The 15,836-nt window shown below is 43.3% G+C and overlaps 1 protein-coding gene across 5 annotated transcripts; it reads left to right on the top strand.

The window, feature by feature from the left end:
* The first annotated feature begins 1,261 nt into the window (after positions 1-1,261).
* On the top strand, positions 1,262-9,331 carry VGLL1 (vestigial like family member 1). Of its 5 annotated transcripts, none has more exons than XM_074882848.1 (7): positions 1,262-1,537; positions 2,033-2,068; positions 4,131-4,194; positions 5,000-5,205; positions 5,813-6,229; positions 8,349-8,408; positions 9,084-9,331. In XM_074882848.1, exons 4-7 carry the CDS (start codon positions 5,019-5,021, stop codon positions 9,122-9,124), a joined length of 705 nt encoding a protein of 234 aa, XP_074738949.1. In that variant the 5' UTR covers positions 1,262-1,537; positions 2,033-2,068; positions 4,131-4,194; positions 5,000-5,018; the 3' UTR covers positions 9,125-9,331. The 5 variants fall into 5 exon arrangements, with proteins under 5 accessions (XP_074738949.1, XP_074738948.1, XP_074738947.1 ...); XM_074882847.1 differs by having other exon boundaries at positions 5,810-6,229; XM_074882846.1 differs by having other exon boundaries at positions 5,000-5,229.
* Positions 9,332-15,836: the final 6,505 nt, after the last annotated feature.

Raw genomic sequence — 15,836 nt, 5'->3', positions numbered from 1 at the left:
GGCCAGAGCTTTCCAAGTGGAGTCCAGCAGACATGTTGCTGGAACTGTAAGTGTTTACAGTGGGACGTGGTATTTGTTCCCTCTTTGTGGGTTTTGCCTCGGACTTCATCCTGGCTTGGTGTGTTAATGGACCCTGCCCGCACATGAAAGGAGCGGGAGGAATGACTGCAGCACCATAGTTAAAACTGAGAGTGTGTGGGAGGGAGGTTGGTTGTTAAGGACAAACAGAATTTCAATTTTTATTCTCGGAAATGAAGATTATTTTTTTTGGTTCAAAGCTTAACGTTTTGAATGCTTTAAAAAGCGCTGGAAATCAGTTGTTTCCATTCATAAACTACAAAGGAATAGGGATGATAATCCTATTTTTACCCAGTAGTTCTTTGGGGTGTTCACTGAGGAGCTTTAAACTGATGCCATCTAACAACCTTACGAGTGCTTTAACTGCCAACCTAAGAGGAGACTCTCCAGCAAGGTCTTGAAAAGCTTTAGCAGAAGAAATCTGCTATATGAAACAGTTTAGAAAAGCAGATCAAAGAATGAATGATTGAGGTATTGAGGGCACTTGCCCCGCTGATAGACTGGAATCCGGTCTGTCTCACAATGAAAATGTGTTTATGCAAAGAGTGTGTCAATAAAAGACTAACCACTGTCCCAGGAAATCTTACAGCCTGGTAGTTAAGTTGTTCTGGGAGATGGCAGAGGGTGGATTCATACGTATTTAGGCAGAAGGAATTGGATTGTCCTCTCCTACTTTCTGGGTAAGTAAACAAACTTAAGCTACTGCGTAAAATACAATATCACCAATTTGGTGACTCTAGTTCCCCAGTGTGTTTTTCCAACTGAGCCTGGCAAATTTGACCCTGATTCAGCATTTCTGGAATGGCTGCAATTTGGTAGTTTTAGTAAACTTATTACAAAAAACCCCAAACTACCTCTTTCTTGCTACAGGCCTTACAGAACAAGAGTGATATTTTTATTTTCTGAAGATTTCTGTAGTCATTTAAACAGATCCAGTGAAGAGAGAAAAAATTGGTTATCCAGCTTATCTGGGATGGAGACAGGGGACTTTTTCCTTCTTGCAGATGCACACATAAAGCTGAATATGCCATAACCTGGCATAGGAAAGTCCTTTCTGACCCTGGCCAAGTTTGGTTCTCTGCCATAACTTGTTTATCATCTTACACTAAACTCTTCCGAAGTCCAGACGCTGTCGTCTTTATTGTGTACACATTGTCATAAAAAAAACCCTACTTACAATCCTCTTTTCCTCATTCCTGAAACCTCCTAACCTGGTTGACTTGTTGGAGTGCATTTCATGCATTCTTAGCAGATAGGCCGAAGGAAACGCCTAGTTCACGCGCAGCTAGAGGCTAGAAAGCATGTAGAGAGTTCATGAACGTTGCTTGTCTCCTCCTGCAGTCTCTGCAGAGGGCACATAGTGTGCCGAGGCACGGATCCCAAACTGCTGGACACAGCATGACCATCCCACAGCTGGAAAATCTTACTGGTGTGACACCGCTTGTGACAGGGAGTTAAGGTAGGAGAATTCAATGATATTTTCAACATATGTTCACTGACTTTCTCAGATGTTCCCTTATTTGAAAGATAGATGAAAGGAATGCCTGCTTGTTAAATTATTGCTTAATACTTGGGAAGTGGAAATTTATTTTATTTATTTTTAAAACTGGTTTGGGCCGCATAAAATAGAACAGAGTTCCCTGTCTGATGCTACAGTGATGGGAAATCAATACTACTAATAAAGGTGGGGAATGTGAAAAATACTGTAAAGTATGGTCACTTGTGGTGAGCAGTCAACAACCCTGTCTCTTAAGCCTGTGTTGAGCAGGCATCCTTGTCTACCTGAAAGACAAATAACTTGGACAAGTACTTGCACTATTTTGCCATAATTAACCAATTCTGAGAGAAGTGGGAGGCAAGCTGAATCTGTTTCATCCTGAGGTCCGCTTCTACTATATTTTGATAACAGTTTGTGGCAGACACAAATCGGAAGGATTTCTGCCTTTTTTTGCAGACTTTCTGCTGGAAGACGGAAGAATGGGAAGTTCAGGTAATGAAGACCACAGTGCTCCAAATCTAAGTCCTGACTCTTGGGACATTAGATTCCTCACGTGCACATGGTTCACTGAGAGGACTGAGATACAACCTAGGTTATATCCAGCCTTTTTATGACTAGTTGGAAAGCACAAGAGGTTTTTAAGGGAAATGAGAAAAATAGATGAATGACCGTTTGTTCTTTTAAAAAATGTATTCTTTTTCTAGCATTGTAACTGCTGTGGGCACAATTCACACAAGCATAACAACTGCTACACACCAATAAACAGTGCTAAAAGAGCTTACAGTTAATGTCACGAGCAAGTTAAGCATGTTAATAAAGTGGTACAAAGACACAATAGCTAGCTTGCACTGAGTGAGGAACAGGAAAAATAGACCTCTGGGCCAGAGCTAATGCTTTTTAAATTGTATGTTGATGTGTAGTGGTAGAGCAGTGTAGGAAGAGCTGGTTTGCTGCTTGCTATTGAGATGGCCTGATGTAGCCCTTTCTCCAGCCATATGGATGCTGATGACTTTGCCACACTTTCACCACTTGGGTTGGAATTTTCCATGGCAAGCGTGGGCCTCCAGCTGAGCAACCAGAAAGTTTCTTAACCTAAACAGTGGGTTGCTTTTTAAAACAAGACTGGGAAAATATAGTTTCTCTTCCTGTTCTTGAAGTTCTTCCAGTTGTTTGGCTGGGTTGTGCTAGTTCCTGCTTCCCTCATGGGCCTTGGGAAGGTGCCTGTACCTCAGGAGGAAGGTTTTTTGGTTTAAGTCTTCCATGTTTGGGAAAGTTTGGTCAGTTTTAAAGTTCTGAAAGATTCTCTTCTGAATCAGACGACTGTTACAGAATATCCACTTGCATTTCCAAATTGGTGACCAACCTGTGTTTGTCCCATCCCCACCACTGTGTTCAGTTGGAGCTGGGGAAAGGATGCAAGATGGGCAAAACAATAGAAATCCCAAGATGAGGACTGAGGAACTCTTGAGTTTGAACACAAATTGGTAATTGATGACAGGGGACTAGGGCTAGCTGAGCAAGGGATTGTGAACAGGGGAGAACTGAACAGAGAACATAAGCGAGGTAGAGCTAGCAAGCAAAACTAGACATAAAAGCAAATGATAAACATGGACAAGAATTTTGTAGATGAATGTTTAAGATTAAAAAGGGGGATGGATTATGACTGGATAACCTTAATCCTCATATTTTTAAATGTCTGAATACTTGGCTTTGCAGCCTTGAAGAGTCTTTTCACGTGTAAGAAACACTGAGAGACCATGTGGAGGCAGCCTTTGCAGATACTTCAGAATACCCTTCAAGGCACAGATGAGTGCAGTGTTTATTAGGAAGCTTCTGAGGATTGGAGGGTTTATGATTAGAAAAGACATCAGATAAATGTATCAAAATAGATTAAGCAATGCTACATATTGTAGGGTTAGTTGGATGGAAACACAAACCTAATGATTCATTAGGTTTTACGTGATAAACTGGCTATCTGCTGAAGGCTTCCCCCATCTCTGAAAAATAACAGTCGTCTTTCTGCTACCAGGTAAATTAATTATACTATGTGATGTGAGGAGCTGACAATGAGACTGGAAAATTGAATAGAAACAGCAGGCACTTCTCACTGCATTCATAGCCTGAGTGTTGCTAAATATGATTTTGATTACAGCAGAACATATGAGCTCTGGTTGTAGAACTAGCTCCCCTGTGGCCAGAAAGTGCACAAATGTGTAAAAACGATGCTTCTCCAGGACAAGCAGTGACGTTCGTTGTCCTACTCTTACCATATGTGGCAGCAGAGATTTTTAAGGAGAACAAAAAGGAGTCTTACAGTCTTCTGTTGACTTCCTGCAAACTGTTTTAGAGTAATTCCTGCCTTAAATCCATAACTTCTGATTGAGCTACAGTGTGTGTGTTAGCAGTCTTGCTACCAAAGTTTTAAGCAACTGGCAGAACCACCATGTTCCTTGGTAAGTTGTTTCAAACAGAAAAGTTTGTTTGTTTGTTTTTTACTTGAATTTGCCATAATTTAGATTTCCAGCAATTTAATCCGAGTATCTTTTTCTAACAGGTCAAGTGACTAACTACTCTCAGAAGTCTTTTCCTTGTGGAGGTCTGTGCTGACAGTGGTCAAGGTACTTCAAACTTCACCTTATCTAAAGCTGTTATTATTTTAAGTTCCAATGGGTATTTTTTCTTCTTTTTTTCCCCCCCTCCCCTCACTCTGTTGGTGTGTTTTTTGAACAATGCAAAAACTGGAATTGGGCAAAGAATTTTGATAATTTTACCCTGAATTTTATCCAGGGCTAATGCGACTTCTGAATTATTTGTCCGAGTGCTTCAGTTCTTTTAGCACAGTTCCATCCTCAGGGCATATTTGCACAGTCCAGGGTCCTAAGCCCAGGATTATAAAGATGGACGAAGGCAGAGTGAGAAATGACAGCTGGTGAATAGATGTGCCCGTTTTATTTTTCAACAGAGTCAATGCTATGGCTATAAGGTTAGTATGATTCAAAAGAATCTCTTTGAGCCATTCACTGCTTGAAGATGCAATATCCCTTACTAATGTAGCATATTGTACAGTCATATTGAACTTAGAGCTCACCAGCAAAGATACTGCTGTGAATGAATTAAATAGGACTTGATTAGTCTGATTGGGAAAAATGGACTCCCATCACAATTCTGAAAAATGTAATGAGTATTTATTGAAAGGTTCCTCCTTTTGTTTTATACTTAAAGTATTTTATATTAGAAATATATATTAAGGAAATATGTAAAGAAAAGTTGCATGGAAGAAGCAGAAACCCAGATAAAAAAATCTCATCTTACTAGTAACAGCTCTTCTGGCCCTACCAGTTTCAGGAGGAAGATGGGCTCACCACTGACTGTGCGCTTTATGTTGAATAGTATTTCTTTGACCGGTGTGGTTTGTTTTGGCAGGGGCTGTTGGTTATTGAAAATGGAAGAAACAAGGAAGCTCTCTCCAAAGCCATGCAAAAACAAAGAACCTGTGAAAACAGAATGGGGGTCTCAGAGTGTTGTATTTACATATTTCCAAGGGGATATTAACAGCGTCGTAGATGAACATTTTTCTAGAGCCCTAAGCAATGCCAAGAACCCACAAGACCTGAGCACAAAGCACAAGGGTGAGACTGTTGTCCTGAAGAATGGTGAGCTGCTTTCTGTGTGTGAGCGTGGTGTTAGACAGGGGTGACTAGCTTTCACTAAGAAATTGAAGATGCAGCGTGTTTAAATTTGGAATTGTGTGCAAACAGAAAGCAAGAAAATCATGCTTGAAAAGCCCCAGATTATATAGCTGGAAATTCTGGGGTAAATCTCAGTGTTTGCTGGGGTTCTTTCCAAGCACTACCTGGGCCTGTTGGCAGGACCACGTCCTCATTTTCCAGCCAAGAGCCTCCATCACTGTCAGACACATTAAATGTATTGTGACTTAATTTGTTGTCTTTGCAAAAATATATTTGTCTAAGCTTGCGACTGTTAAAACCCTGCCTATGCTAATGACCTGTAAGAAAACACATGTAATATTTATTTGAAAGTATTCAGGTGGTTTAGTCTGCTTTTAGTATGAATTTGTTGTTGATTTTTAAGATAAGCAGCACTGAAGTGAATATATATTTCTTTAAAAATGAATATGCAATCTGGTAGCATTCACTTAGAAGTCCATTGGAATTTGCTTTGGGAAAAAAGTAAGAATTGATGAGACTTCAGATGTTTCTTTCTCTTTTTAAGTAGATAGCATGTCTCCCCATCAGTGGAATTTCTCTTCACATTGCTCCAAACCATACCCATCATCTTCTGCTACAAGCATGTCAAATTCCGGTCTGAATTTTTCTGCTGTTGGTATGTCAGGCCAATACCAGCCGTCAGCTCTGAGGAGTCATCCAACTCAACCTGCAGATTTATGGCCTTTCCCTTCAATTGGGACTCCCAGTCTTACCAGTTCGGTGTATCATCATGCCTTGCCTGACCTGCACACGATAGATGAACCGATCTCTGACAGGAAATACGGTTCTCTTCTTGGTCTTCTGCAGCAGGAAAGGTGCCTAACATCCATGCAAGAATGTACCATGAAGCAACACTCAAGTTCTGCTTGTATGACTGGACCTGCTAGGTTACAAAATATAAGTCAAAGTTCAGCTTCTGGGGGAGGTAAGGAAATACTATCACTTTATTCTTTGATGGCATCTTCTGTAAAGAGACAAAATAATACAGTCTGTTCATAGGTTCTCAAATTGGAGCCATCTTCAGCCCAGCTCATAGAAATTTTTTTCCAATAGTTAACCCATATGCTGTGTGATGTGGTACTTGGGATTGATTAGCTATATAGTATGGCTTAATCAAAAATACACATTGCCCACTTGCACAATATTTTCCCTTCTGGCTTACATTAAGGAGATATTTTAAGTGAATATAAACATTATCCACAGTGCTATCAGGATCTCTACCTTATAGGTAGCAGGTAGGGTGGCACTGTGTGTACTGGATGCTCCTGTATTATGAGCAGAAAGGGGTGGCCAGGTAAGAGCCCTGAGCAACCCATCTTACTGTGTAAGGCCTTATTGATATTCTGAATACAGGATGTGAACTGCAGCCCTTACCAGAAAGGCCAGGGATTTCTCTCCCTCCCCAGTCTCTGTCTGCAGCTGGAAGGAATAGGGTAAAGGGACTGGCAGGCTGGCCTGGCCTTGTCTCCCAGCTAATTGCTGCCTGCCATGAAGCCCTCCTGCCCTGTGTGTCAAAGGCTGTGATTGCTTCCTGCAGTACATTTCCCAGAGCTAATGCAATTCACGCAGAAGCGATGATTGTTGCTTATTTGTTATTAACAATTAGTAGGAATTCCAATCCTAGGTGCTACCAGCACACAGAAGAAAGATGACTGGTGACTGAAGTCCATTTCCTGGGAGCTTACGTCCCCACAGCATCTAGGTCTGATGGATAAAATTGCTCCCTTGTGAGTAATTTCTGCCTCTGAGAAGCTCTGTGGGATCAAGCTTCCTGGCCAGAGCCCTGGTGCACTGTTAGGGTACGCCTGCATTGCTGTTCCTGGGCGTTACCCACATAGTCAGCTTGGCACTGGTCTCCAAGAAAAAGGGTTGTGAAATTGTTTAGGGAGTCTGCTGAAAAAATAAGCGTGTCCTAGCTGGTGCTTCTAGATAAAAAGGACTGGGCATGTGAAGAAGCAATCCTGAGTCTTACGTTTTGAAAAATAACCAGCTGTGAAATACCTACTGGTTACCCAGTTTCTAATCTGCAACAGCAGGAATTTGGCAGAATGTGGGCTAAAACTACTGTTTGTATCTGCAGGCAGTCTTATCCACAGTTCCTCTTTTGAGGCTACGCTGAAGCTGTGTTATGAGGACCCCATCTGTAGGTGTTTTGTGAACTTATTCCTGCTAGAGTGTCTAATGCCTGTCTGTGTCTGTGCATGGAAAAGGGAGAGTGTGCATGTCTTCAGCTGGAATACAAACTTTCTGCTCATGGTACATAGACTTACCTGAGGCTGTAGGTATGTGTTGGACAGGCACGCACCCTAGACTTTTTGCAGCTAGTAAATGACAGTCTAATTACTTTAAAGACACTGTCTGGACTTCTAGGGTTTAATTTAAGCATAAGGTTAAGTGCCCTCTTCCCCCAAGGGGGCAATGTGAGCCTATCAAGGCTTGGGAGCACGAGGAACTGACTCCTCCAAAAAAGGAGATGTTTCATGAAACCAGTCTTGGGATCAAAAAAGGGAAGCAGTGCTAACAGTGGGCTTTTTTTTCAAAATTTCAGAAACAAAAGGAGTGGGGGAAAATTGGAAAGGAAATTAAACAGCTCAATGTTCCCCAGGCATCACCGATTAAAGCCTTTTCTCTCAGGATGTTTACAGGGCCTTTCTGAATATTTAGGGAGCCTCATAACACCACATGTGTAATGCCATACATGTGCTTATCAAGAAACCCCAAAAGAACAGATAAGAAATGGCTGGCCCATGTTCACAGGGAGTCTTTGGCAAGTCCCTAGGATGTGTGCATCTAGTCTGGCTGTGGGAGTCCCTGTTTCTTGGCTCTATCTGTTAAATATACTTCTCGTTGTGCTGTGTCATGTTTAAGAACAGCTGATATTTATATTTATGGAAGTGTATATTGCTGTGCCAGACAGCACAGACCTCCCCAGCACCTGTGCTATAGGCTGGGCTGCAAAAGCACAAGGTTTCTTTAGGAACTACTGTCTACTTTTAGCTCTATGTTGAATCTCTGCTCATCTCCAGTATTCTATTTTTTTTAAGAGAGGAAAGCAAGCTCTTACCAAGGCTCAGAAAACCCCAGTGTAAGCCAAGCCACTGCAGGTGAGTAATCAAACCAAGAGGTTTGGAGCAAATCAGTGCTCACCTATGAAGGATAGCTGCCTTGCTTATGCATGCAGAATTGAAGATGCTTCCTTGCTTCCAGACTGTGTTTCAAAAGCCTGTTTTTCCCCCAGATAGACATATCACCTTCCATAGCTACATTAACGGAGAAGAGGGAAAACATTCTATTAAAATGAGATATATTATTTTCTAACTCCATCTACCTTAGTTTTTGTGGTTATGCCATCAGCCTGCCACTTCACAATGCCTGTTTTGCACTGGCTGTCCAAGTTTCAGTTCCCAGAAAGATAGGACACCTCTTGCTTTGTTTCTCAAGCACCCAGCTTCAGACTGAGGTCCCTGTTGGACCTGTGTGCTACCATTACTCCCATTTTCACCAGCGAACCCACCACACTGCTGGGAGGGTTGTTCTAAGAAATTATTCCCAAAGTATTCAGGCTTCCATATTTTTATTAGTCTCTTGAGACTCTGTCATACCCTGATGTTCGTTCTTTGATGTGCAATATTTTGGGGATACTTTCGATGGGTCATTCTGGTTATTCTAGTAAGGGCCCTCTTGCATCAGACCCAAAGGTGCAATTTTGTTTGCACAACACCTTAAGAGATTGCATGGACTATGCTGTTTGACTGTCCTGATACTGCTGTGTCTTTCAGGTATTCAGATTCATGACAGAAGACGAGACTTGTACTTTTAGCAACTGGATGTTTCTGCTTTATTCTGAAAGAGAAAGTTCTTGTGGTGAACTTTTATTGTTTGCAACTGTGAATCAAGAAGAAATGAACTGCAGCTATTCTGTGCTTTTTCTCTCAGTTGGAAGAATGCATGTACTATTTGCTATTTGGGGAATGGAAAATCATCTTTTTCTATTCAGTAAATAATTTCTAATAGCTGTGGTATTAAACCTGGCAGTATGTTTGTTGTGAAGAAATATTGTCTACTTAAGGCTTTTCACGTAGCCCTCTTGAAAGGACTCAGCACTTTTTAATCTTTCTGTGTTTATTCATTTACCAACTCTTGATAAGAAGCACAGTTCTTATTGTGCAGTTGATAACTGATAAGTGCAGGGATGCAGTTAGCATAAATTCAGTGCTGCAGCTTCTCAGCTTGATTTGATATCTCCATATTGTTCAAAATAGTCTTAGACCATGGGGAAGAGACTTCAAGACAACCACAGGTCAGCAAAGCATGTTATCGTATTTGTGTTTTGGAATTACAGTAATTTGTAACCATACTTGCAATTCACAGGGACGTTCTTCAGAAATTATATAATATGCATATGCCTGAAGGCTCTGTTTTGCCCTTGTAATGTATAATCATCCTCTAAAAACCAGTGAATTAACACTAGATCTGGGAGGAAATCTGGATCCTCATTGGATGCAATTAAAATACCATTAAGCAAAAAGCTGGAGGTGGGAATGGGCTATTTTCCCAGCCTCTCTGTGGGTGTCAAAGGTTCTTTTTCTAAATAAACCCTGTGGGGTTGAATTTTAAATTATTGAGCTTGAAGGGCTTGGCCACCTGACCAAGCAAAAATCAATCCCTTCATGGTAGCTGCATCCCACAGACCTCGGAGTGGCTGAACAAGGGGTGGTCTCGATGCTCCCCTGGGCAGAAGTGGCAGCCATGAACTGTGCATCAATACTGCACGTCCAGATTCCCCCTCACTTCACCACTCGCCCTTGGCAAATATGTTTGCTGAAGCTACTGTGAGTAAAACCTCATGTGACTGGTCTTTAAATTTGTGTATGTAATCCCTGCAGGAAGAGAAACTGCTTAGCCTTTATTGTAAATCCTAAGGATAAAAAAAGATTTGGGTTTACTTTTTCCTTCTTCATTAGCTGTATCTTAATTTAATATAAAGGAGCACAATTAAATTTTTCTGACCACTCTACACAGTTGCTTAAGGAAATCTGACCTTTGAGATCCTAGGGCTGTGATTTATAGGAGAAACTCTTAGCTGCTATAAGTGTGCGTGGCTCTGTTTACACCAGATATCTCTGCTGTCACTGGTCTACTTCAGTTATAACACCTTGTATAATTTTATAAATAACTTGAGTTCAGCAACTTTTAGATGTTTATGGTACTGATTTAAAAAGAAATTTTTAAAATCCCAGTTTGTATCATACAAGTTTGCTCTAGCATGTACCTGAGCTAGACCAACCTGAGATTACATGCAAAGGGAACTACTTTAACTAAATAAAAGGTAGACCAACATCCTGTCTCCCTATAGATAAGCACTGAAAAATCATTAATTTTTAATATTTCTACAAAATTGCCTTTCTTCTCTTTTAAGTTTAGGAATGCATCTCCAGGTAGTTTTCTTTTGTCATCCCAAATCTCTTAATTCCCTGATTTTTAAGGCTATGTAGTAATATCTGACTTCCTCTATGGGCCAAAGCAAGTATTTCCAAGCTGTACTCCGTACATCTGTCTTATGTGTGTTGTAATTCCAGTGAAGTTACTGCTTCAAAATAGCGAAATATTTTTGTCTCCCTCTGCCATCCCTCCTAAAGGAAGATGCTTTCATTTCTTTCTAAGGTTTGAAAAGACATATTATATTTAAATGCTTTTAAAATGTAGTGCTGCTTTGGTCCTGTGCATGTCACAGCTGGGAATATTCAAGGTGACTTATAAAACCCATGTTTCTGGTGAATCAACCAAGTGGGGTTGGACAGTGCGGGGGGGAAGAAAACCCTTGTTTTTAAATGCATGTCACTTACTGCAAGGACACAAGGCATCAGTGCCTTGACACGGTGACACTTTGAGCCATTGCTGCAAGGTTTGGCGAGGCTGTCTCCTCACTTTTGGCTAGGCAGCAGGCTGGGGAACGGGAACAAGGGCCTGGGCAGCCCAAGGGCCGCTGTCTTATTTCAGACCCCCCTCACCAGCGCTGTGAGCCACGGTGCCGGGCTCCACACCGGGCACGCGAGTGCTTGCTCTCTTCCCTGATGTTAGAAGAATGATGACCTTGGGGTGGAGGGCTGGGGGACAGAGCCTCTACTGCTCCGGCCCTCTGTCTTACACCACTGCAGCAACGGGCACCAGAGCATGCCTGGATTTGTAGGCATCTTAATTTTCTTCTGCAATAAACACAGTTAACCCATCAGTGCAACTTGCCTCTAATGATTTCGTATCAATAGAGGTTTGAACGTTTTACAGCAGTTCCCCACATTAGGTAGGCTTTTATATATACATGTGTATAATATATATATGCATATATATTCCTCTATAATGTTTGTCCAGATTGGAGTGTTTCTTGCTTTTCCACTGCGGCTAGCGCTGCGTCCCCCATCCTGCCGTCGTGCTCCGATGACGGCGTCTTCATTCCCATTCAGTATGTGCTCTCTTTTGCTCGCAAGGACTTGGCAGACGGTGCGCTGCATTCAGCAACTGCCATCTGGTACTTCCCACGGTTATTTTCGGTTCCTCCTCCAAATGCAGCAATCCTGGTGATGACGGGAGGAGAAGGGATGCGGGATGTACCCGTTTCAACAGGTTCCAACTCCCCGAATGCTAGCACACCTCTGCAGAGACCGCCCCAAAGGACACAAGGACAAACGTGGGCCATGTGTTACATTTTCGGGTAATTTACTGACCCTGCGGGAAACTGCTATTTGCCTTCATTTGGGTACCATTTCTGAAGCTTTAGTCTAGGAATAACTTCTTTGCACAGATGGTTTTTCTCCTGTCTTTTCCTGATGGGCAGATGAGATGCAAATTACATGCTCTGTGAGCCCTGCTCAGAGATTAATGCGGAGAAACATACTCAAAGTGTCGGACGTGCCTACCCTGTGAGGAGTCTGGGGCTTTTTTTAATGAGCTGCAGGAACTGTTGCACATTGTTTTCACCATGTGTGTCCCAGGACACAGACATTTTCTTCTGCATGTCTCGTGTTTGCAGGCACCTTCTCTGCCTTCTCGTGCGGGATGGCCCTGGTCCAGCTCCTCTTCTGATGGTCAGATAAACCTTGTGGGTGGCTGGGAGCAGCATAGCTGGCTTAGCTACTCCACCCCATTTTAGTCACTCATTAGTAGTGTTAAAAATAGTCCCAGACTGCAATGACAAACAAGAGAAATTCTTTTCTGTTAAAGAAAAACATAAAGGTTAAAAAAAAAAAGGCAAAAAGGGGAGGTGGGGGCAGGAATGCTATTGGGTAACTTGGCCATGGTTTATATAGCCCCTTCTGGGCATTTTTTGCCTCTTCCCCATCAGCCTAGCTCTTCACTTGAAGTCAGCCTAGTTCTGAAATGTCCCAGACACATGATGGAGATGTGACAGTATGTTTGCACTTATTCCTAATTTTGAATGAGCTGCTGAAAGAAACACAAATTCTCCCATGTGCACTGAGGCTGGAGGTGGCAACGCTTTGCTGGGGAGCTGGGCTGTCTCTGGAGCCACTGTGGGAGGACTGGCTGGCCCCAGGCCAGGGGACCACCAACTCGCAGTGATACCAACAGCGATGTCACCTGGGAAAATGGTCATATCTGGTGGCCCTCACCCTGGAGCTGATATCCCTCATCCCTTTCAGAGAAGGGAACCCAAGCTGCTGTTGCTTTCATTTTTGTTCAGGTGTCAATTAATTTGTCCCATCACAGGTGAGAAAGGGACACCTCATGTACCCACGTGGCATTGTAGCCTTTGGTAAACACTTGCTCATTGCTGAAATTTTTTACTATCTTGCAGTTTTTAAGCCTCTCTTCTGACAGGCTTTGCCAAGCAGGACAGTCCTGCTCCTGGTGAGGGACTCAGAGTCACACGGCAAGGCTGAGATTTGGCCAGAGCATGTTGGCACCGGTGAATTTGTTGTCTGAACTAAAGGTGTGACCTGTGCCATGTGCAATGCTGTGAAGGTGAGGAAATAGGAGTGATGTTTGCAAGTGTTCAAAATCCTTTTTTTTTTTTTTTGAGAAAAATAGTATCAAAAGTGGTTCATGTAGGAAAGTTCTCAAAACATGGAAGAAAGCAAGCAATTTTGGGTAAGAGACCAGTGAGTTCATGGCATTCTTCTCCCCAGCATGGAGAGCAGAAGCATAGGTAGGAAAGAGCTTGCCAGAGAGGGTTTCACCTTCACTCGTGAATGTGACAGCTCCTTGTTCCTGGGTGGGTGATCTTCCCAGTCCCCCTGGAAAATAGCAGCCAAACTGAGCCAAGCCCTTTCCATCCCTTTCTGAAGGGCTGGCTCTGCTTGCTTCATTTCCCAGCAGCCTGGAGAGCCTTGCAGCCTGCCAGCCCTGCCGCAGGGCAGGAGGAGCCTGGGCTGCAATAAGGAGGGGTACCAGAGCCAAACCTGCCCACCCCGTCAGTGCCTCTGCTCAGGGAGCACAGTGCTCTGCCAGGCTTTTCCAAAGCTGCTGTTGGTAAAAATGCCCCTTACTGCATTTTTTTGGTGTGTTTATTTGTTTGGGTTTTTTTTTCCCCTTGGGCAGATTTAGGACTAAGTGACTGTGTGACCTTGGTGCAAATGAAGGCAAACCTGAAACAACGAAGAGTTGATTTCCTGGGAAGGGTAAAAGCGTTGTTGCACCACTTTGTTCTGCAATATGTTTTCCTGTACTGTCTCGTTTAAAACACTGCATGTTTTGGGCTCAGGGCTCTAATCCACTTAGCTGCTGACCCACTGAGACCTTGGTACTCCCCTCTGAGTTATCATATGTTGTTACACTTGGAGGATTTCAGCAGGAAACTGGTGCAAACTGGTGGTTTTGGTGCCTTGGTTGCTGGGAGCAGGATGCTCTTCTCCTTTCAGTATCACACACCATGTCAGAGGGCTGCGTGTTACCACACTGGCAATAGTGCTGCGCAAGCAACTCGGCTGTGGTCACATCATACAGATCACAATTTCTTTGCTGAGGGGATGCAAAGGTGACTGTGGGGGGGTAAGTCAGTGGCTGGGCTGCAGCATGGGGCCATGGGGCTCTCCGGGCCAGCTCAGAGGATGCTTTCAGGTGGCCGGAGCCATAACTGAGGTGACTGACCCAAACTGGCTGTGAGCCAACTCAGATGTGGTATTCCCCAAAACACGGTCCAGCAAGAGATCCCCAGGTCCCCTCTAAATCCCCGTGACCATGGCTGAGCTCATCAGCACCCCCACTGCTGATTCACACTGCCCCCGCAGCCTGGTTTCTCGGTGGGAGTTAAGTGGGGTGCAGTGCTTCCTCGAGCAAGAGTGGCCCCACAAAGCCCTTGCCCCCCCAGAAAGGTGGCTGCTGCCCTGACCTCCATCCTCACCTCTCTACCCACATCTGCCCCATCCCCCCAGCCTGGGCTTTGCAGGCTCTGGGTTTGAGTCTGAGCAGAGTGATTTGTGTTTTCCCCATCTCTCTTTCTCCACCTGGCAAATGCTTGGTACAGTACAGGGCTATATAAATATTATCAAGCAATATTTCATACTGAAATACAACAGTATTCCATCTGCTTAATACCTTTGCACCTGAGATAGGGCTAAAGTAACAGCTCTCTCCCATGATTAAAACAAAAAGTTTCTGTGTTCAGCATCACGACTCACTCACATTAGCTCCCCATACTGTACATTTACCAAAGAGAAGTGTCACTTTAGGTAAAGCCTTCCACCAAATGAAAAAACAAATTGAGCGGATGGAAGAAAACTGAATGTACTGAACACCCAAAGGGCATCTCTGGTAGCTGAGCGCAGCCTAAAATATTCCTGTACTGGCTGTCTGTTGCACGCTGTCTCCCTGTGCCTGGACGGCTGTGAGTGATTGCATCGGCAGCGGAGAAGCACCCCCGCATTCACGGGCTTCATCTGTTACCCCGTGTTTGTAGGCTCAGAGATGACCCAAGTCTTGCAGATACCACTGAATGTTGTGGTCAAGGGACAATCTTTGGTTTGGCCTTGCAGAAGGTCAACCCTTTCTTGGTCTTTAAAGATTAGTTCCCATGAAAGCCTTGACAGTCTGTTTGTCTCAAAGTTTTGTAGACCCCATCCAGCTACTGGCCTCACAGAGCAGCCCCCATGTCTGACTGAGTCTGGTTGTGGCTCTGGAAACCAGGACCTCTGGATTTGTGTAGGTTGTAGAGCAGTATAGGTTAATGCAGAAAAGCCACTTTCTCCGAAGGGCAGGGAGGAATGATGTTACTTCTTGTGAACTACCCAAATATCATCAAGTCTCAAGTGTGTGCTGGATAAATGGTATTTAACAAAAGTTGCCATGTGCAGCTCACCAGCCTTGAGGAACATTGTGTGCAATCTGGGTACTGTACTCAAATCACTTCAGAGAAAAACACAAGGGCTAATTAAAAGTGATGGGCAATTAGGAACGTCCTCCAGCGGGACTTTTTTATACATAAAGGAGGTTTTTTTCAAGGTAGAATAAGTAGATTTTAAGGAAAATCTCTTGGCTTTAGTCAAGCTGTCACATAATTAGGACATTTGAGACATGTGATA

The sequence above is a fragment of the Strix uralensis genome, chromosome 13, assembly GCF_047716275.1.
Source record: "Strix uralensis isolate ZFMK-TIS-50842 chromosome 13, bStrUra1, whole genome shotgun sequence".
NCBI lineage: Eukaryota > Metazoa > Chordata > Aves > Strigiformes > Strigidae > Strix > Strix uralensis.
The sequence above is the reverse complement of the archived record's forward strand: the minus strand, read 5'-3'. Positions and strand labels throughout refer to the sequence as shown.